This window comes from Herpailurus yagouaroundi, unplaced genomic scaffold (genome assembly GCF_014898765.1).
Source record: "Herpailurus yagouaroundi ecotype Mexico unplaced genomic scaffold, PumYag 163, whole genome shotgun sequence".
Lineage (NCBI taxonomy): Eukaryota > Metazoa > Chordata > Mammalia > Carnivora > Felidae > Herpailurus > Herpailurus yagouaroundi.
In genome coordinates, this window is record NW_024412404.1 from 47,619,052 (window position 1) to 47,641,927 (window position 22,876).

Genomic DNA, 22,876 nt, shown 5'->3' on the forward strand with positions numbered 1-22,876 from the left:
GGGTCATAAACGAGGGGGAAGAGGACAAAGTAAACAGGAGCCTGCTTCTATCAAAAGGGGGCCGGGGCGCCTGGGTGGCTCAGTCAGTTAAACGTCCGACTTTGGCTCACAGTTTGTGAGTTCGAGCCCCGCATCTGGCTCTCTGCTGTCAGCACAGAGCCTGTCTAGGATCCTCCATCCCCCCTTTGTCTCGGCCCCTCCCCCATTTATGCTCCTCTCTCTCTTTCTCAAAAATAAACATGAAAAAGAAAAGAGAGAGAGAGCCAACCTCCAATTCCTCCCATCAGGACAACAAAGGACTGAACTCTAAAAATACCCAAAGGTATGGGGCGCCTGGGTGGCGCAGTCGGTTAAGCGTCCGACTTCAGCCAGGTCACGATCTTGCGGTCCGTGAGTTCGAGCCCCGCGTCGGGCTCTGGGCTGATGGCTCAGAGCCTGGAGCCTGTTTCCGATTCTGTGTCTCCCTCTCTCTCTGCCCCTCCCCCATTCATGCTCTGTCTCTCTCTGTCCCAAAAATAAATAAACGTTGAAAAAAAAATTTTTTATAAAAAATACCCAAAGGTATCTCTTAGAACACACTAATCCATACCTGTGACACAGAAAGGATAACTTCTAGAATCCTGCTAAAATTTAGAAGCGAACCAAAATTTACACCAGTAGCCAAATAATCTCAACACCCTCAGTTCTAGGCTGTTACCATGAATACCAACCCATGTGTCCCAAGGCTAGGCTGTGGTTTCCATGCACGGGGCGAAGCTCACTTAAAGATCAGGCTCCCCCTCAGCCATGGTCCCAACTGCAGTGGGAATGGAGCATTAAAAGGCCTTGCTCGTGCCCTCTTCATGCAGACAACACCTGTTCCAGCTCCCTCTCATGGCTTCCACATTGAGACCCAACCAACTCTTGGGCTCTCCTCTGAGAAACTTTCTAGAGGATAAGTGTGAAAAGGAGCAAGATATAAAGACGAAAATTCAGAAATTTGGGGGCAACCTAGTTTCTCATTCATTCATTCAAAATTAATCCCTTACCTCCCAAGGCCCTGAGGCCACTACAAGTCCAGAGAGCTAGCAGGTGGTTTATGAGCTAGAGCAGAAGCCTTTCCAGTGGTTTTGAAAGCTTGCTTTCAGTTATTTATTTAGTATTTAACAACACTCGGCCAAGAACTAAACATTCCTATCAAACAGTCTTTTGTGGGAAGAGTCACCACTGGGCTCTTTCAACCACGGGTGGAAAAAAAGGACAAGACATGGGAATGAGTCCATTAGCGGCAGGTGCAGAGTGAGAGTCTCAGCTGAGTGCTCTCGGCTGGAGCCTGGCTTGCCCCCTATTCAACTGCTTTGAGCCAACATCGTCAAGTTCTACGGCAGCCCTAGTTCACTTACTTGTATTGAGCTCCCGAGTCAATCAGGTACACCTCATCTAGCGACAAGGTCCTATTCGTCTCAGGGACTGGCCTAAGAAAGTTAATTAAAAATTAATTAGTCCACAAATGTAAACACTTCCTGAATCTGGGAGGGGGACAAATAAGAGTTCCTTATACTATTCTTACAACTTAGGTTAAGTCTGAAATTATATCAAAATTAAAAGTTACCAACTAAATTAATTATTCCAAATAATTTAATCTTCTAGAACTAGTCAAAGACCCAGTCGACCTATCTCCCCAACTGGATAAAGAGATCAAGAGAAGGAAGAACAACATATCTCTTTATATCTAGCTCCATATGTGCTTGGAACAAAAAAGATGTTCATGAAATAATTGTAAAAGTTACAAAAATAATAATCATTAGATGCAGCAGGACCAAGCTAGAGTCCTCAGAACTGGGAATATAGCAGCCAGGAGTCACTTGTCTCTGGGTGTGGGGGTCCCAGGCCCCAGCCTCAGCCTCCATGTAACTCCCTCAGTCCTGACCCCATCAGGAGCCTCCCCACTTGCTTCCTAGGCCACCAGACAGGCAGGAGGTAAATTCCTCAATTTGGGAGGAAAACTAAAGGGATTTTTACTGGGAAATGAAGTAGATCGCAATGTTCTTACGCCAAAGCACTTTTTCTAAATGAACATGAAGCACTTTTAAAAAGTGATCTGATTTCCCCAGGCCATTTCCAGACAGTGTCACTGCACTGGGAAATGCTACAACGAATAATAGCACTGCAAGTCTCTGCCCTGCCGCTGAGAGAAGGACTCCTTCATTTCCAGGCACCACCCCCTCTCCAGCACTACGGGCATCAGTGGCTACTTGGGCCGAACGACTGAAAAAGACAACCAGACATGGAAGCAACGTCCTGCTTCTCAACAGGCTTCCAGCAGCCCATTGTGAAAACATGCCAAAGTAGAAGCAGGCTTCTCCCCCATTTGATCGGAGTTCTTTTAAATGTGTTAATTACATGTAAAATTCTAGGATAGTATCCAGCCAAGAAATTCATCACCTGAATTAAACATAAGACAAAAACTGGAGTCCTTTTGATATTTTAATTTTGGAACAGAAGCATTAATACGAGAGAGCTGCACAATCACAGCTGTGACTGTCTCCCACACAGCTTCAAAATCTGCCCCAAGACTAAAAGCTCTAAAAGCAACTATTAAAAGGGGGTGGGGGTGAATCTCTGCCCAAGTACAGCCCAGTGAGACAGACCAAGTGATCTTCCCCCAGACTGTGTACCTCAGACATGGAGCAAAGAACTCAGAATGTCCAACACAAGGCAAATCCATTCAACTGGGCAATTCTGAAAGCTGAAGCCTGATAACCAAGCCAAGTTCCATTTCCCACCATCTCCACAGACAGATCAGCCCTAAACTTATCAGTGCCCCTCCCATCTCACAGTGCAGGGAATGCTCAACTCTGTGAGTCCACAGGCTCTTATAGGTCATCTGCTAAAATGCCTCATAGGCTGGGTGCCAAGCCCACAAGGAGGAAAGAAAGGGTGCTGATTATCTCCCTAACCATAATAGTATGCTCAACAACCTCATGATAAGTTTTTTGGTATGGAGTGACGGAGCTCACAAAGATGTCGGGACTCCTGCATCAAGATGGCTGCCATTATCAAGAAAGACAAACACCGATCACCATGATCAAGAGCTATGAATACAGCTTCTGTAGACACAGAAAGGAAATGGGGACAACCCATTTGACCACATCCTGAAGAATGTCAGTGCCATACACCTGAGCCTAAGTGGAGGCTCCCAAAAGGCAGAGAGTGGGAGATTGAGAGAAAACAAGACCTCATTTCACATATAAGAACAGCCTCAACAGCCAACATGGGGGTGGGCACTGGGGCCTCTGGTAAAATAATGTCTCTCCCCTGCTCAGGCTCCTGTGCAGAAGCAGCAGCAAAGCCAGGCAGCGTGCTCCTCCGCATGCCTTACGCGTAGTGAATGATGGCGCCATTGGGTCCCGTACTGGAAATCGTTGGGAAGCTCAGGTCCACAAAGTCAGCCTGTTGTCTGGAACAGAAAGATACAGAGAGCACAGCGGCTTCCAGAATCTTATTGTGCCAGCAATCAGGGCCCTCTCAGCCTCATTTAAGTTGCCAAAGAAATGACCACAAGGTTCCTGCGCACACGGATCCGTACCTGCGAAATTCCTCAGCCTTGTCGGCAGCTGAGATCTCCGACACACCACCTTTGGGCACCTACAAGGAAGTTGCTCATAAGTCATCTGGAGTGATAAATTCACGTGTTTATTACATGTTAAAAGGGATGCATTAAAAGCTTATTTTTTCCTCAATTCCCATGTCCTGGCTGTCCAACCTATGGGACACAGCTGAGGTCTTGTCTTCAACAAGGAGGGAACTTTCTAAGACTCTTACCAAAGCAATCTAAAGTAGAAGGGTTTAGGGGCCCCTGGGTGGCTCAGTCAGTTAAGCATCCAACTTCAGCTCAGGTCATGATCTCACGATTTGTGAGTTCAAACCCCATGTCAGGGTCTGTGCTGACAGCAGCCTGGAGCCTGCTTCAGATTCTGTGTCTCACCCTCTCTCTGCCTCTCCCCCACTTGTGCTCTGTCTTTATCTCAAAAATAAATAAAAAATTTAAAAAAAAATTAAAGTAGAAGGGTTTCTATTTTTCACTTAACTCTCTGCCCCAGTGTTATACCCTAAAACCTCCCCAAACTTAATCCATCTAAGTTGAAAAATTCAAAACCATCTCCTGCTAGGATATTGTCCTGCGAAAGTCATCCTAAATACGTAAAGAAGATAAATGAAAGATATTATTACAAGGTGATTAATAACGGCCAGAAAATTAAAAAGGATCTAAACACCTGAAAATAGGAGCAATGGCAAATTGGTCTAACCACTAAACGCAACCTCTCTGCTTGGATCCTTCTGTTTGTTAAATTTTTTTTATTCGAGTATAGTTGACACACAGTGTTATGTTAGTTTCAGGTGCACAACACAGTGATTCGTCATCTCTATTTATGCTATGCTCGCCACAAGTGTAGCTACCATCTGTCACCTCACAATGCTTTTACAATTTGGATCCTTTTTTTAAGGCCTCAAAGTACATGGAAAATGCTCACGCTGTGGTGCTAACGGAATAAAATAAAATACAAAATCGTATGTATACACTGAGAGATGTGTAAAACTTATTTACACAGAAGGAAAATAGCCAGAGAGAATAAAATAGTTACACACAGGGTGATACCCTTCTTCCAGTGTAAGCTACTTTTAAAGAATTGTTTATATAATATTTAAAGGGAACATGTGATTGTTTAGTAATGACACAAAGAAATCCTCCTGCTGTCAACCATAGGAATGAAAGGGCAAGAAACTAATGGCCAAGAGTCAATTTACTATCAAATAAAAAGTTTTAAGTCTTAAACTGAAGTACACAAAGATCTTTTTCTCTTAATATAATCACCTTGCCTAGAATATTATTGTGAGTCATTTTTCCTCATAATGAAATTCCACTCAGTTATAAGACAATGCCTTGACCCAAAAAGGATCCTCTCTGTGAAGGAAATTCTGTCTTCATCTGTGTTACTATTTTCTACAATTAAAAAAACTTCTAAATACACACACACCAAATTTCCAGAAAGAACTACCAAAAGTAAGGACTAAAATTAGATCAAGACCTTACACCTCGTGGTCACCAGAGCATGGAGGTGCCACAGTTTGAATCACATGTTGAGAACTTCTGAATAATCTACATCCATGTGTTAAAACAAGACGAACAACCAACCTCTTTCTCCAGCCAGTTAAAGAGTTCACAGAGGGCAACAGCATCTTTAATCTGTGCAAAGAATAGAGACAATTTTTTTTAAGTTATTACTGAAAATCAGCTGGGTAAATTCAGTGCCCAGCCCTAACGTGGTTCTGAGAAAGCCGGACCCATCAGGCGCAACCGGGGAAGGGCCTGCCGAGAGCAAAGGCAAATCCCTCAGTGGATTCACTCCTGCCCTCCAGAGGCAGGAAAGACAAGCCACTGGCAAATGCCATCTGTGGGCCTCAAATCTTTCTAGACCCACCACTGGCCTTGAAACATACCTTGGGCCTTTTAAGAGGCATCACCTTCTTATTCTTCTTCTTCTCCATCATAATCATCATCGTCGTCGTCGCCTTTTTTGTGTTATACATTGTACTTTATAAAGATCTAGCCCACTGAGTATTCTACTTCATTTTCTCACTAACGCTGGAAGGCTCAAAAAATTTCCGGCCTTGTGCCAGGCTCAAAGCAGATGAGGGACTGGGCCTTCCAACCACCATACACACTCCCTTTGCACGGGCTGCTTTACTCACGTGAGCTCGCCGCATGCCTTCTGATTCGGCAGAATTCTTCACAGCTTTGGCGATGCAGATGGGGGTGTAAGGCATACAGCATCGATGATCCTAGGGGCAAAAGGCGTAATATGGGAAACTGAGTCTGGCTCCACTCACCCAAGACCAAGGCAATCACCTCTTCACCCAGCACATCAAGACAGGTCATGTGAAGAGCTCCCATTCAGGACCCATGGAGCTGTGCCTGGGGATCGAAGTCCTGCCCCTTTTGGTTGATGACTCTGAGCATGACAAGAGGGGCTCGAACGCTTCCAAAAGGTAAAGTACATCAAACAAGATTATTTTTCTTCTGTCCCCCACATCTTCAGCTCTCTGGCACTGCTGGCTGCCGGCCATCAGGAAGACACTGCTTTTCAAGCTTCCATGGTCATGGTCAGAGTCCATAAACAGATCAAAGCTTGACTGAAATAACCCCTTTCTTGAAAAAGCACAAAGGAGGCTTTTTCCCACTGGGGACACACACGACTGAGGGAGGGCTCCTGCTCCTTCCCATCTTGCTCAGGGATCACAAATCACCTACTGTTCACGATCTGATCGTAAAGGGCTGGGGAAGACCCTTCCCAATGAGAACGAGTCAGAGGCCAGCCCTGCACTCCGGGAGGGGGGTTTAGGATCACCTTGCACTCGCACAGAGCTTGTTGAAAGGCTTTCATTCCTTCTAGGCTCCTTATTCCCTCACTCCTACGTGCATAGCCCTCATGAAACAGAGAAGGCAGGCATGATCCCCTAACTTAGGTCAAGGAAACAAATCTCTGAGCAGATGAGTGCCACACAGTGTGAGAGTGGCAGGGCGTACTGGCAAGCCAGGTCTCAGTGGGCCAGGCCTGGGCTCTTTCCAGGATGGAGAAGAGAGGAGACCCCTGGGCTTGCTAAAGGGCACTTGGCAGCCAGAGGCTCCAGACAGGATGTTCGAAAAGGCTACAATCCAAGGTGGCTTGGATTCCAGTCATGCCCTGGGCCCTAGTTAAAATGAGAGGACAGGTGTTCACTGCTTAGAATAACCCAACAGGGGCTGAGTAAAGGGCAGGTGTATCACTATCATTTGACTTTCAACAAGTCCCCAACTTCCCAAGCCTCTCTGGGCCTCCAGTCTCCTTAGCTGTAAAACGTGGTGAGGGAGGAGCACATGCAGAGTAGTGTTTCCCAGAGTTCTCCTACCACCTATACAGCTCTTATACCGGCTGCCAGCCCTCTAGACCCTTACTTCTTTTCTTTAGACCATCTTTATTTAAAAAATATTTTTTTAAATGTTTATTTATTTTTCGAGAGAGAGACAAAGCACAAGCAGAGGAGGGGCAGAGAAAGAGGGAGACACAGAATCTGAAGCAGGCTCCAGGCTCTGAGCGGTCATGGGGCTCAAACTCACGAACGGCGAGATCATGACCTGAGCCAAAGTTGGACACTCAACCGACTGAGCCACCCAGGAGGCGCCCCTCTTTAGACCATCTTCAAATCAACTTAGTTTGTTAAATTCTGTCTTAAGAAACAATTTTTATATCATCATGGTCTCAAATACTAGAAATATTTTTTCTAGTATATGCTGAATTGCTTTTAAAACAGAGAATATTTAAATAAACCTAAGTATTAGTATATACCACCTAAAATCATCTCTCATGCCACACTCTGGACAACACAGGACTCAATGAGTTCTAAGGGCCCTCAGACTCTCAACATGGCTCTAGCCCAAAGGGCTCATCTAGGGAGAGGACATCTCTGATCTGACAATCAGTCCCCGAGATCTTCCAAAACAACCTCTGTTTCAAAGACAAAGCTGCATGATGCCAGAACTGGGAAGGGGCTGGCAGCTGGAATGTGGCCGACTTTGGATGGGCCTCAGCAGGGCTACCAACCTTGGGGATGGTCTCGCTTACGGCGTAGCTGGCCTTGTCGCTGACCCACACCTTCTCCCTTGGGGAGAGATTGGCACACAGAGCCTTGAGCTCGCCCAGGATGGACTTGTAGGGAAGCACCTGGATTCTGTATTCGGCTTCTAGGCCCATGTCAAAAAGCAGATGCTCCTTCACACTGGGGGCATCTATGCGGTCACCATCAATGAAGAGCCTGCAGAGGGGCCAGGGGTGAGGCAACAGAAAAAGGAGGACACGTGAGTGAGGAGGGGAAGCACACACCCACACATACACAACAGGCTCCACCTTCTAGCAACCAAAACCAAGCAGTTCCCCTTCCTCCCCATTCCCTTCTCAAATCCTGCTCCCCAAACTGTGTCCCTATCCCCGTGTATGTTATCACCATCCACTCCATTCCCCCAGCCGAGACGTGGACACTGTCCCTTCCCGCCACTAAGATCTTTGGGCCTATAGTGTAAATCCTGATCAAACCTGTCCAGCTTTGACCGTGGCCTTGTCTAGTCACCAGCCAGGTTCAGGCTGCCCCCATCTCTCTGCTGGATTAGCACCAGAGCCTCCTAACTGGTCTCTGCACCCAGTCTTGCTCCAGCCAGCACAGTTTTCCCAGTCACAGTATTCTTTATGATTTACAAACCTGATCATGTGGTTCCCTGTGAAAAAGTCGTTCAATAGCTCCCCAGTGTCCTCAGGATAAAGGTCCGAGCTCCTGGACACCGCTCATGGGCCTTCCTTTAGGTGGCCCCTGCTCACCTTCCAGCCTCACACTCTATGTTCCCACCACACTGAACCACTCCAGGCCCTCCTCAGGCAGCGTGCTCTCTCCTGCCCAGAGCCACTGAAAATGTCATGCCCTCTGCTTAGACCACCATTCTCCTCACTCCCAGCTCACCTAGCCAACGCACATGCACCCTCGATCTCTGCTTCGATATTACTTTCCCCAAGAGTCTCCTCTGATGCCCAAGTTTAGGTCAGGCCCCTCCTGTAACATCCATACCCATCCCACTGACAAGTCAGTGCCCACTTACATGCCCTGAAGCCCCTGAAGAGACATTCATCCCCCAGCTCCAGCCCAGCACCCTGTCTCATTCACCCTAGCACCCAATAGAGACCCTATCAACTTAATAAATGTTATCTGAATAAAGAGCCATCCAAATAAAAGAACAACTGCAGGAAGGCCACAAGCAATGCTTTAATACATAAAGTTTGACGGGGGGAGGCCTGGCCCCTTCCGGAGTCATTTCTGACCTTCCAAATGCCTGGGTTTATTTGAACTATGGACCCAAGACTGTATAACTGAGCCTGTACATCCATTTGCAACTGGCTGCTACAAAATTTAGAATCAAATGTGTGGCCTGACCAAGACTTTGCAGCAGGAATTTTGTGAAATAGCTTCATTCTGGTTTTGTTCTGATGTCCTGCCTAGTTTGTTTGGTTTTTTTCCTATCTTCTAGTACTGGAGAGACTGTCATAGATTTCAAGGTATTTGGGAGATTAAGAGAGAGGCAGGATGTAAAAAAAATACCTGCTGTTAAGGAAGACAAGAAGGGAAAGGAAAGAGGAGAGGGAAAGGGAGAAAGCAGAAGAAAAGCAGTGCATCGGCGGGATGTCAGGTAGTGACGGGGTCGACCAGCAAGAGGAGACGGGGAATCTGAGGAGCTGTGAGGAAGGAAGGACCTTCCAGTGTGGCCCAACACTCACATGATCGTCTCCAATCCTATGATTGCATAGGAGAAAAACACCGGATTGTGCTCCACATCTGATCCTCGGAGATTGAACAGCCCTTAAAAGAAAAAAATAAAAGCCCCGTCACTTGCCTGACTTGAGATTACAAGAGAGAGCCTGTAGGGGGAGGGAAACGCTTCAACATCCATGGAAGGCTTCCATGGAAGGACTCCGTGGCATCTCTCAGAAAAGCCGGAAACCTCACTTCCTGGTTCCACTTGGAGCTGCAGTCGCTCATGCCCGCCAAATGATGGCACCAAAACTGTTTCTTATGCTACCATATTGCTGTCCCGGGAACAGAATGGAAGTTAGTCAAAAAACAGGAGGATTACCCTCCAAAGAGTTGAAATTGTCCCCCTGGTGGTGACCTGCCAGACCTGGCCTTGCTGCAGCAAACCGGCATTCCCAAGTAAAGGGAAAGGAGCCAAGCACTCTCTCCCTTCTGAAGCAAACAACGTCCTCAGGTAGAAAGACTGAGACCCACCCAGGATGGTGAGGGAGCCCAACAAGGCCCTCCGGCTAAGAGTCAAGGAGCCCCGAGGAGGCGGAGCTTCCCAGCAGAGGAACAAAAGCATGGAGTGAGTGGTGGTGGCCTTTAAGCCCAAGAATGAAACCCGTATCAGAGCCCACCCAAGGGTCAGCTATGATACCGAACTGGAGTGGAGGCCCCGCCTACAGCCAGTGTTAAAGGTGTTTGGGGAGATCACTGTATGTTTGAAGGAGTTTGGGGAGATCACTCTATGTTTAAAGTCTGGGGAGATCATTGTATGTTTAAGAAACTAAAGTGGCCAGCAGAGAGAATAGCTAGGGTCTCAAAGCTTCCAGATGCCTAATGCTTGCTCTCCTGAAGAATACAGTATTTAAAAACTCGTAGTGAGAAAAGCTCTACGTCTATTTTAAAATAATGGCTTCTCACAACAAAGCAATGAAGCTTTACCTATCAGATGAGCAGTTTAAAAATGACAGTACCAGGGCACCTGGGTGATTCAGTCGGTTAAGTGTCTGTCTGACTTCGGCTCAGGTCATGATCTCAGGGTTTCTGAGTTCAAGCCCTGCTTCGGGCTCTCTGCTGTCAGCACAGAGCCTGCTTCAGATCCTCTGTCCCCCTCTACCTCTCTGCCCCTTTGCTGCTCACACTATCTCTCTCTCTCTCTGTCTCTGTCTCTCTCTCTCTCTCTCTCAAAAAATAAACAAACATTACAAAAAATTTTTTGATAAAATTTTAAAAAATAAAAATGCCAGTACTTGGGACTGGGAAGGGTGTGGCAAGACAGGCATATTCCTATCCACTGTAAACAATTCTAGCAGGTAAATGGCAAGATGGGTCCAAAGGCCTACCATATGCACACCCTCTAACCCATAATACCACCCCTGAAAGCAACCAGAAATAGAAGAAAATCATCAGAAACCAAGACACAGATTTTGATGCACTAAGATTTTGATGGCGGCATCATAATAAAATCATGAGAAAACCAAAAATAACCTAAGGTCATCCTTAAGGGAATGGGTAAAGTAAATTACGGTATAACCAACCATATGATGGGATATTTATATTTACTTAAGTTACGATTATACATGCTTAAAGTATGCTGATACTTTGGAAAAAATCAAGCTTCAAAATTATATATGCGCCAAATATTAACAGTGATGATCTCTGGGTAACAAAATTGTAGGTGCTTTTTTTTCTTTTTCTTTTTACTTCCTCTACATTTTCCAGGTTTTCCGCAATGGGAATGTGTTTTCTTAAAATCAAAGGGAGAAATTAACTTTATATATGTTATTTTCCCTGATGTCAAGGTTATTAATTAATTAAGGATATAAGTCACTGATACATGTCAAGTATCACTGATATCTGACAAAGTTTTGGGGCTGGGGACTGGAGACATAGGACACTGTGTGGTAGGGTCTCTTTCTCTAATGAGAAAATTAAAAAATGAGGTAGTGCCTCTTCTCAGTCACCCTGGGTCAAACCCAGTCAGAAAAGGAAGACAGAACAGGAAGATTCACCAAGATTCCTTCAGGTTCTAGAGGATGACAAGTACTAAACAATTGCATGCAGGTTGTTTAAGGTCTAAAGATTCAGAAACTGCTATCGTATCAAAAAAGCTGGTGAAAAATATTTATAGTTCCTGAGTTTTCTGAGGTACAAATATTTCTAGAACATGGGGTGCCTGGGTGGCTCAGTCAATTAAGTATACAACTCTTTTAATTTATTTGTATTTTTTTTATGTTTATTTATTTTTGAGAGAGACAGAGACAGAGACAGAGAGAAACAGAACACGAGTAGGGGAGGGGCAGAGAGAGACACACAATCTGAAGCAGGCTCCAGGCTCCGAGATGTCAGCACAGAGCCCGACATGGGGCTCGAACTCACAAACCACAGGGTCATGACCTGAGCTAAAGTCAACACTTAACCAACTGAGCCACCCAGGTACCCCATAAGCTTCCAACTCTTGATCTTGGCTCAGGTCATGTTCTCATGGTTCATGAGTTCAAGCCCCATATCAGGCTGTGCGCTGACAGTGTGGAGCCTGCTTGGGATTCTATCCCTCTCTCTCTGCCCTTCCCTTGCTTGCTCTCTCTCTCTTTCTAAATAAGTAAATAAAAACAAAATTTTTTTTAAAAGAGAAATATTTCTAGAACATTCTCACTGTGAAGAACACAGGGGCCTAAAGAAAAAGTATAGAGAAAAAAATAATCTCCTATGGTGCCACTTCTACAGCTATAAAGAGACATGAATATTGACAGACACAAAATACTGACAGACATTAAGTGTTAGGAAGGAATGTCCTTCCTCAGAGGTGTCCCAGTCCTGAAGAGACTGGTGAGAGGTGGACATCCACCATAGATTTAACATCAGCCCCTAGCTGTAATACCACTTTGGGCAAAGCTACACTCCCCTCTCCCATCCTCTATAATTCTTTCTCCATCCTACTTGGTGCATCATATACCCATTGGTGACATAAGTCTTTTGTTTATTCCCTGGCCACTCAGACAGCTGGATCTGCACGAACACACAGATTCCCAGAGAACCAAGGGAGAGACCGGGTAACATGCCCAAACAGTAAAGCCAGAGCACTCACATGCAATCTCATCCAGGGCAGTGACCACAAACCACACGACGTTCCTCTCGGCCATTTTCAACCGAAGGTCTGCAACCTTGTCCTTCCAGGAGATGCCTGCAAGAAACAAACGTGCTTGCGGCTCTGGCCCTGGTTCCAGGGACCCACGGGAGCCAACTGAAAGAACCCATCCCAAACATTCTGAGCCAGCACCACCTGTTATAGGGAGCATGTTGGTTGAGCAAACAGGAGGCCTGGATTTAAGCCTCTGTCCAAACCTGTTGACTTTCAAGAGCCCTGACTGCCTCACCAACAAAATTAATACATTTGTTCATCCAACAAATGTCTATGAAGCACCTAGACTTCCCAGGCATAGGTATCTGCCAGGCACTGTGCTGGTCACCGTGGCTACAGCTCTGAGTTATACCCAGTCCCTGCCCTCAGGGGGCTTACAACCTAGATGGGAAGGCAAATAATTAAACCAGCAACAGTTACACTTCCGTGTAAGAACTGGCACAACAGCAGAGGCACAGGGAGCTACAGAACATACTGCCCAGGAGGGAAAACTCACCCAGTCTTACAGGCCGGGGGAATACCACCCACTTTACGTTCTTGGAGCCGAGAGACTCGCCCTTTGGTGCTAAGACCTAGGTACTCCCTGCAATCTGACTCACTGGGACCACTACTTCTAAATCACACTTGCCCTGTCATAGCCAGGGCCTCCCTGTGGCTCTCCAGATGGAATGGTAGCCCTGGGGAAGCTCACCCCATCACTACCACGACCACCACCATCCCCACCACGAAACGGTACTTTCAACTCCGGTTACAGCCACCTGGGAACAGGACGACCCTCTGTCTTATTCACCCAGCACCTGGCATAGTGTCCTGCACATAGTAGGTACTTGTGTTTGTTGAACACAAGTCTTACCCCCAACGTCTGCTCTCCCCTCTCCTACAAGTAATAGGTCAGCGCCTCTGATTCAGCTTCTAAAAAACTCAAAACATGCGAATGGAAAATGTCTAGCTGACCCTGGGCCACTCCCTGGACCTATCCCCCTGAATCTGAGCTACCCTCCGGTGAGGGCACCACAAGGAGAGCAAGCTGGGGGCTGCCCCCACAACCAACACCGCTTTGAAGATCAGCTCGGGAATGCTGTTTAAAACTTGGCAAGAGTCTGGGCTGTAATGCTTTCTTCCCAGGACCCCTCTGGGCAATCTGCCTACATTCCAGACATCCCCCATCCACCTCTACTCTGCTGTTTCTACCACACGACTTCCTCCCCTTCAGCCCCACCTCCCTGGCCTCTCTGTGTATCCCTCACTCATAAATCCACACTTTCAGCTCCCACAAATGGTTCGCAGAACTTGCTCCACACCGACCACTATCATACAGGCCTAAGAAACCCATGCCCCAAAGTCGCTAAAGCAGAAGGTACAAGATGGGGTGGGGGGTGGGGGGTGGGGAGGTAAATCTACAAACGCGGGCAAAAGAAAAGGAAATGGAAGCTAGAAGCCCCTCAGCCCTGTTTCCAATATCAGACACGTGAGAGGCAGTGAGCAACAGCGTAGTAAAAAAGCCATCTTAGCAGCAGCCAAAGGTCTGCCCAGAAGAGCAGGGCAAGAATAAATTATGCAAAGTAGGTGGTAAGTAGGTGCCAACCCTGGAAACAAATAAAGCTCCTGCCTTCATGAAATACCCCACCAGTGCCAGTGCCAGCATGGGGCAGAATCCTCCCGTGAGCTCAAGCTGAACTCTGATTCAGGACAGCGATGAAGACAAAGGTGACAGGTGGAAGGGACGATGGCTGGGGGCCCTGCTGCATGCAGCACAGTTCTGACCTGTGTAATCGAGGCCCAGGGTGAGGAGGGGCTTGCACGGGCGCTCAGGACGGTCTGTCCAGATTTTGTCCACAAGGTTCTCTTTGACAGGAATGAGGTGGTGGCCTGCACTTCTCAGAACCTTGGCCATCTTCTTCCAGTAATCTGGGGAGAAATACACGTGGCCCAGCCATGCATGAACTGAACGCCATCTCGGCCAAGGCAGGCAGCAGAGCCTTGAGAGCCAGCGCCTTCTGAAAGGCGATCCTCCCGTGGCCTAGCGCTGGGTGCATAGGACGCAGAACTGCAAAGAGGTGATCTTCACCACCAACCGCCTTCCCCTGCCTCTCTGCCAGAACTCCTCTCCTCACCTTGATCTTTACCATGACGTCAAGTCACACCGAGCCCCCAGAGGATCCACGTCCCACAAACAAAGAAGGACAATGGAGAGGCATCTAGAACCCACTTCCTCACCCAAGCTGGAAGGACGCCAGCTCACTCACCAGTAGGAATGATCAGTGGGTCCACACCAACCCTGGATCCTTCAGGAAGTACACTCACCAGCCAGTCTTCCTGAGTGGGTGTGTCCTTCAGACCTACAGAGGGAAGAACAGAGAAGAAACAATTCCCAGTGGAACCAAGCTCACGGTCCTACCCAGAAGGAAGCAATTCACCAACATCACGATAACAGGGCCTTTATTAAGCACCTTTTCTAAGGTTAGATGGGTGGCACATGAAAAAATCTGAACTTCCCTTAATCCTGGAAGGCTGCAAGAAGTATAAGATGGTGTGTTTTTCTTTTTCTTTTTTTTTTTTTTGAGAAAGAGAGAGAGAGAGAGAGAGAGAGAGAGAGAGAGAGAGAGGAGGGAATGCACAAGTGGGGGGAGGGGCAGACAGGGAGAGCGAGAGTCCCAAGCAGGGTCTGTGCTGTTGGCGCAGAGACCAATGCGGGGCTCAATCTCATGAACCGCAAAATCGTGACCTGAGCCGAAATCAAGACTCAGACGCTTAACTGAGTCACCCAGGTGCCCCTTAACACCCAGGTGTATTAAGACGGAAGCATACGATAAAGTAAGAAGACAACAAAAAGAAAAGGCAAGATTTTCATTCGACTCCTGGTCAAAACAGCACCCCCGGAATCACTGCAACATAGGTACACGTGTCACTGCAAACAACATCTTCTCCGCCATCAGTCACTTTACCACCAGTGGTCACTTGAAGAGCACTTGGGTGGTGACTGGTGAAGGCTGGGAGCTGGGGGCCTCCCTCACATCCCACACCAGGTAAGAGAAACACACGCCATGGTACTCTCCCCTCACTGGAAGGGAGGGTGGCAGAGAGAAGGCTCCTGCCCCTCAACCAGGTCTGACTGGAGGGCTGAACACAAGCCTTTGCAGCAAAGAAATCTTTCCAAAGATTAAGACAGGAACACACAGGTACCCGTCACCATCATCTTTACAATGGCTCCCTGGCTTTCCAACTCCTGAGAGCAAACAGCCCTTCCCGTTTCTTCCGAGCGATTCATCATAGGACACCAAACAAGCTCCAAGAAAGGAACTGAAGTTATTTTTGATATTCCAGTTTTCCTTTAATCCAAGCCAATACCTTCTATGTTTGGATGCGTGCTTCTTAACTGATGAGATTTTTACTAAAAACTTAACAGTTTGGTGAAATACATGTATATTTAGAGTGAAAGTTCATATATTCTAAACCAGTACTTATCTTCACTATTTTCCCTACAGACTGCTGATAACCACATAACCACAGAGGGGAAGTTCGAAGATTTATAAAGAAATGAGCTCACGAACTTCAATTCCAAAAACTGCCTAAAAGCTGGCACTGAGCTGTTATTTTGCTATTTGACTCTTGGCTATTTTTTTCCCAAACCACTAAAAAGCCACTTACTAACGAAGTTTCTTTTAATGCCCCTCGTATGACTTTTATAGGATGAAGTCATGCTATCTCCTAGCAGACAGATACCTGGCAAAACCCCAGGGATGAATCACTCCCCAACCAAACCCACCAGAATTTCCCTATGCAGGAGAAATGCCTGAGGAAAGAGGGGTTCAGGCAAACTAGAGACAGACGTGGAAAGAAGGAAGATTCATTCCCTGGGGAAACCAAATACCTACTTGAAGGAATGAGCAGAATTTGCTCCTCTGACTCTCTGCCCCCCCGCAAAGTGCTAACAGACCTGACAGCTGGAGATGTGGGCTCCAAGGAGAGATGCCCATACCCCAGGGGTACACTGACTGATCCACCAGGGCGCAAACAGAAAATCTTAGGAGGTCTATTTGTATTCATTTTTTCTAAAAAACAAAGAAATTAATTTTTGTTCACATTTGAAATGCAGATGGACAGCAGCACGTATATCTAAACACATAAACAAGTATACATATATGTTGAGGGTGCATGAGCCATTAACGGAGGCATGCAATCAGAAAGTTTAAAGATCACTAGCCTGTTCATTTATAACAGCCCCACAGCCCCGAATGCATGCTTGTGTGTGTGTATGTGCATGTCAATGTGAGAGAAAGAGGGTTTTCTGGTGCCATGACCTGGATGGTGTCTCCCAAATTCACATGTTGAAGCCCCAACCTCAATGTGACTGTATCTGGACAGAGGATTTTAGGAGGTAATTAAGATTAAATGAAGTCAAAAAGGTGGAATTCTAATCTGATAGGATTGGTGGCCCTTTAAAAAGAAGAAAAGAGATCTATCTCTCTGCCGTGTGAGGACACAGTGAGAAGGCAGCCATCTGCAAATCAGGAGGAGGGCTGACACCAGAACCTGACTATACTGACACCCTGATCTTAGACTTCCAGCCTTTGGAACTGAGAAAACAAACTTGTGCTGTTTAGGCCACCTCGTCTCTGGTATTTTGTTATGGCAGCCAAAGCTGACTAAGATACCCTCAAAAGGGTCCATGACCTCATAAAACCCTAGGGTCCCTTCCCAAAGCTGGCCAACTGAAGTTGGGCTGGCCATGTCTCTAACCCATCTTCATGAGCGTCCAGTTGCTGTCCATCTGCTTGGCAGCCTGGAGAAAGTAACGTCCGTCGGTCCACATGGCCGCATGCTCTTCCGTAATGATGGCTGTGCCTGCAGCAGGGGAGTAAACAAACAAAAGAGAAACGTTTCTGACAACCACGCAGAAGCTGCACACGGTGGTGGCAGGCAGGCAAGCACAGTGAGCCCTGGGGCCCAGCCTCCCACCACCCCTCACTCCAGCAGCGCAGATGGGCCTTTGACTCCAGAGAAAGCTCCAGGCAAAAGAACACAAAGCCACTGAGAACAAGCTGTGGGCCAAGCTCTGAAGGCTGCCTGAGGCCTGGTCCCTGCACAGTACCCCATTTGCACAGCTCGAGTCAAGGCCAAAAGAACAGAGGACTGTGCACCTATGGTCAAAATGGCCTCATAATCAACAACACGGAGGTGATAACGATTCCAGCACGGTGATCTGCTCTACTCCAGAGGAATGGTCTCACCTTTTCTGAGAAACCCACTGGGCTCTACATATTCACGGTGACTCACTGGTCACCAGCAGGGGTTGACATCTCCCACCCCTACCTGCCCTCAGTTCCTACAGGCCTGGCAGAACTCAAGGCTTTCAGCAGAGGTGCCAGCCAAAAGCAATCCTAAGGGGCCAGCCAACACAAGCACATACACAAAAGGAAGTGGTTCTTGCCAAGTCTAGCCTAATGATGGGAGTCTGAAGGGGGAAAAAATCACCCTAAAACTCAAGGACAGGGCAGTTTTGGAAAAGTTAGGGCAGGGCACCAATGTAGCTCAATGTTCACCTTTATTATTTAAGTTTTTTAATGTTTATTTATTTATTTATTATTATTTTTTTAATTTTTTAATGTTTATTTATGTTGGAGACACACAGCATGATCAGGGAAGGGGCAGAGAGAGAGAGGGAGACACAGAATCTGAAACAGGCTCCAGGCTCTGAGCTGTCAGCACAGAGCCCGACGCGGGGCTCGAACTCATGAACCGTGAGATCGTGACCTGAGCCGAAGTCGGATGCCCAACCGACTGAGCCACCCAGGCGCCCCTGTTTATTTATTTTTGAAAGGGAGAGAGACGGGGCGCCTGGGTGGCGCAGTCGGTTGAGCGTCCGACTTCAGCCAGGTCACGATCTCGCGGTCCGTGAGTTCGAGCCCCACGTCAGGCTCTGGGCTGATGGCTCGGAGCCTGGAGCCTGCTTCCAATTCTGTGTCTCCCTCTCTCTCTGCCCCTCCCCCGTTCATGCTCTGTCTCTCTCTGTCCCAAAAATAAATAAAAACGTTGAAAAAAAAAAAAAATTTGAAAGGGAGAGAGAGCCTAAGTGGGGGAGGGCCAGAGAGAGAGGCAGACACAGAATGCCAAGCAGGCTCCAGGCTCTGAGCTGTCAGCACAGAGCCTGACACAGGGCACAAACCCATGAACCGTGAGATAATGACCTGAGCCGAAGTCGGACACTTAACCGACTGAGCCACCCAGGTGTCCCCACCTTTATTATTTACACTGAAAGTGAAATTACCCAGAAGCCAAGCAAGCACTTGGAGAATTACACAGGACCAGCAAGCTAAGGTGAGGGTTCTGGGGTACAGTTAGTGACCATTACTTATAGAGTGCCGTTGACACAGGTATCTTCAGTTTAATTAATACGGTTTTCTGTACGTATATTATTTTCAATGAAAAGTTCAAAAACATTTTTTAAACGAAAATTATTTAAAACTGTAAGAGCAAATAAATAAATAAATACAATAAAACTTTAATAGCAAAAGTGTAGAGAAAAGGGCCACTAAAAGCTGACCTTAGGGAACTGGGGGATGCTGGGAATTCACACCTTTCTGCAGAGGTTCAAGGGCGAGTGCCCGGCTTGCATTCTCTTTTGGGTCCTATCACAGGCTGAAGCCTGGCCCCGTTATTTTTGGGAAGTGAACAAAAGTACAGAAAGAACAGACAGAGAAGTTAGCAACTCACCTGCAGAGCCATCAAATCCAGAGACGAAGGCCCGCCGACAGTCACACGGAGCAATGTACTCACTCTGGAAAACAAAAGAGAGGGCGAACTGGACCTCAACCAGTCACGTGCCAACTGCGCTCCACATGCTCAGCTATGTGCGAGGCCCCGCAGGGACACGAAGGCTGGCGGACCTTCAAGGAACAGTCTAGCTAAAAAGTCAAACTGAACATGAAAAAAATTAGCGCACAATCCAGAAGACCCCAATTAATTAAGGGCTAAAAGAGCTGCTCCTGCCAGCCTCTATTTCTTCTTCTGCAGAACAAAGAGAGTCAGGATGAAACAGATCAAAACTGCTCTTTCCTCACTGAGATCTTGAAAAACAAACCAGTAGCCTTCTCCCTTCCTTGCCACTGGCATGGCATTTAGGCATCTGTTATTTTTCTGAAAAGAAAGGCTGAATTTCTGTTTTAGGCGCCAATAGTTCTCTCACTTAGATCTCTTTGGCATTGGCTTGTTTCTGAACTTCCTGAAGTGTGTGTTCTTCTCCAAGGTAGCAGCCCCAATCGCTCCCACGCAGACCCTGTCCCTTCCTGTTGGGGTATAAATGGAAACGCTTCCTCAATGAATCCAGGAGGCTTCAGCAAAAGAAAACGTCATGTCCCAAACCAGGTCTTGCCCATCCCCCTGCCTCTAAGCGGAAGGGGTTAGAGACTGTGGAACACAGAAGGTTCTCATTCCTGTGCAGAGGGCACAGGGCCGTGGCATGCTACTTCTGGTGACAGCCCATGACACACAGAGAACGAAGGAATCTCCCCAAGGTCACGCAAGTAGCAGAGGCAGGATTTGAACTTGGGCTCTGAAGCGCCAGGCCATGCTGCTCCCACAGGACACATTCTCCCTCTCCAGGATATAGCGAAGTGTGAAGACAGACTCTCTAGATCTGTCTAGAGATCTGGCACGCGCACCTCCACAGCTGCTGCTCCTTCTACCGTTAGCGGGTTTCTCCCGAGCTAAAGGACCCGGCAGGGCTCAGAATGCTGAGGATGGAGAACGGGGCTGCCGGACCAAGGCGTTTTTAGGTCAACACGATGAAGGGGTGAGAAGCCGTCGATGTTCTGCTCCTGCCCCTTTCACCAGGGCAGCTGCAGTCACAGCCTCAAACCAGGCACAGGCACACTACCCACGGAGATGCCGGAGGGCCAGTACAGAGAGCCGTGACAGGTCTAGGTCACACCTGGCCTCCAGCAGGCCCAGCTCTCTGCAACAAGTCTCACTGCGTCTCTCAGGCTCAGTTGTTCATTTCTAAAACAGGTCCCTTCACACCGCTGAAAGCAACACCAGGCGCATGTTTTATCCCCAAACCATAGAGGAACATTTAACAGGCAGCACGAAGAATGCAGAAGGAAACGGCCGCCAGCAGCATTTATGAACTGGAGACTTCTCATTTGATTATAAACCCAGCAATCACTGGGTGCAAAACTAAAGAGAAGTAAAGCAAAAACGGAGGGTAGGGAGGAGTTCCCACCCTTCTCCTAGGATTGCTGTGAAGAACAGTAAGTTAATGTTTAAAACAGAAAACTCACCAGAAACCTGAGAGTGCTGCATATATGCAATGGAACAGACAGTATCAGTTTCTTCCTAGATGCTGAAAAAGCATCCAAGAGGCCGGGAAAACTAAGTAAACAAAAATAACTCTTATACTAAAAATCACAGTACACAATGGAGAAGACACAGGAGATGCTCCTGATGGATGAGGAGGGTCCCCTGCTTGAGGCTCATCCACCTGTGACACACAGTGAGATTGCCAGCAAAGGGCTGGCAGAGAAGGTATTGCTCATCTCGGCCCGGCTAGTCTCCACTCAGGGATCAGCTCTCGAGGAATGTCCCACCCCTACTGGGGCAATCCCGAGAGGAGGGACAGGGCCTCTCAAAGCAGCTGCCCATTGGCAAAGGCAGGAGGCAGGTTTCTCCAAAAGGAGGTGGAATTAACGGCAGGTGGACATGTTTGGTTTGGGATCAAGACGAGGTCTGGGCAAAAATGTCTAGACATGACCTAAGTAGTCAACATGCCAGAAAGCCGTCACTGACCAAAGCTGTCACCTCCACACCAACAGGCTAGGCAGAGAGGCCAGACAAGCACTGGGCCTGGGCCTCCCACTCTTCCCCCAGCAATGAAGCTGGCAAAACCCAAGAACACTCTCCCCAGAGAACAGCAAAAGGTCTAAAACAAGCCAAAGCCTTAGCATACGGGGGAAAAGGCACAAGGAAGCAGAGCTATCGGCTTTCTCTCCAAAACCACCGTTTCTCTCCACCTGAGACCAGCATTCAATCCAAGCCTCCACCATCTCCCCGTGGACCACGAACCCTACAATCCATTCTTCACACACACAGAGTGAGCTTTCCAAAATGTCTGTATGCACCATGTTAGCACCCTGCTCAAAACTCACCATAGCTTCCCGTCATACTTAGGATAGAACCCAAACCCAGCCCATCCCCAATGCACTGCTTGATCGGACCCTGCTGTCCTCTCAGAACGCCCCTCCACTCTCCCAGCCACCCGAGATGTTCAAGCCACCTCGCCTGCTTTCTGTATTTTGTACTTCCAAAGCTCATTCCTACTTCAGGGCCTTTGCACATGCTTTTCCTTGTGCCTATCAAAGTCCCTTTCTGATCATGGCATGGCCAGCTCCTTCTCATCATTACACTGCAGATCAGATGTCACCTCCGCAGAGGGGCTTGCCTGGACTATCCAAAGTGGCCACCTGGCCTTTACCTCTCTGTATAGCACATTTTTCTAGATGCTTCTCTTCTTGAGCTTTTTTTATATCATTATGGTATTATCTTGCCCCAAAATACCAGTTGCATGAGATGGGGGTATTTGTCTTTGTTCATCACTGTCCCTGTCCCTATCATGGTATAGGTATAGGTAACCTATCATGGTATAGGTAACACACAGTAGGTCCTTAACCAACATTTGCTGAATAAATGAACAAGCAGAAGGAAACATGAACCTTTGTCCTTCAACCTAGTTAAAACCTTAGCCATCTCCTTGAAGATGGAAGAAGGGACACAACACAAGAAATGCAGGTAGCCTCTAGAAACTGGAAAAGGCAAGGAAATAAGATCTTCCTCTGGAGCCTCCAGAAAAAAAAACATAGCCCTACTGACCCACTGCAGACTCCAGACCTCCAGAAGTGAAAGATAATAGATTTGTGTTATTGTAAGCCACTAAGTTTGTGGTAATTTGTTACAGCGGCAGCAGGAAACTAATACATTATCAAGACCAGAAGGGATCATTAACTGGGGTTTCAAACTCATTAAATGTGTTAGGGTACAGGCAAGTAAACTAAACAAGTAAAGCAGGATAAGGAAGTGACTCTTCCAGAGAGAGCAGCTCTTCTCAGCTCTGAATTCTGTTATGCCGGAATGCAGGCCGCATGTTGCCAACCCTCAGTAATTCAGGAGAGGCTAAATATATGTGTTCATGAGAGATCACCCAACTTTTAAGTGTTGACATCTAATTCAAACAATGTAAAGAATACACAGCCAAATAAGGCACATCTGTAAACCAGAAAAGAAGAGGGAAAAAAAAAAAAAAAAAAGCCTTAGCCATCTCTCAAAATCCAGCTCAAATATGCCCTCTTCCACAAAGTTTTCTGACCCACTCCACTCAGAGACCTC

General features: G+C 47.2%; 1 protein-coding gene across 5 annotated transcripts in view; it reads right to left on the bottom strand.

The window, feature by feature from the left end:
- XPNPEP1 (X-prolyl aminopeptidase 1) overlaps positions 1-22,876 on the bottom strand; it is a 58,960-nt gene that overhangs the window by 10,250 nt on the left and 25,834 nt on the right. For all 5 annotated transcript variants that reach the window (XM_040486381.1, XM_040486384.1, XM_040486382.1 and 2 more), the window contains 12 exons: positions 19,214-19,277; positions 17,240-17,344; positions 14,746-14,838; positions 14,264-14,407; positions 12,446-12,541; positions 9,339-9,420; positions 7,623-7,833; positions 5,734-5,823; positions 5,177-5,227; positions 3,569-3,627; positions 3,362-3,439; positions 1,383-1,454 (listed from right to left, as the gene is read on the bottom strand). In XM_040486381.1, the coding sequence (XP_040342315.1) occupies positions 1,383-1,454; positions 3,362-3,439; positions 3,569-3,627; positions 5,177-5,227; positions 5,734-5,823; positions 7,623-7,833; positions 9,339-9,420; positions 12,446-12,541; positions 14,264-14,407; positions 14,746-14,838; positions 17,240-17,344; positions 19,214-19,277 (1,145 nt within the window). The remainder of the gene's footprint in view (positions 1-1,382; positions 1,455-3,361; positions 3,440-3,568; positions 3,628-5,176; positions 5,228-5,733; positions 5,824-7,622; positions 7,834-9,338; positions 9,421-12,445; positions 12,542-14,263; positions 14,408-14,745; positions 14,839-17,239; positions 17,345-19,213; positions 19,278-22,876) is intronic.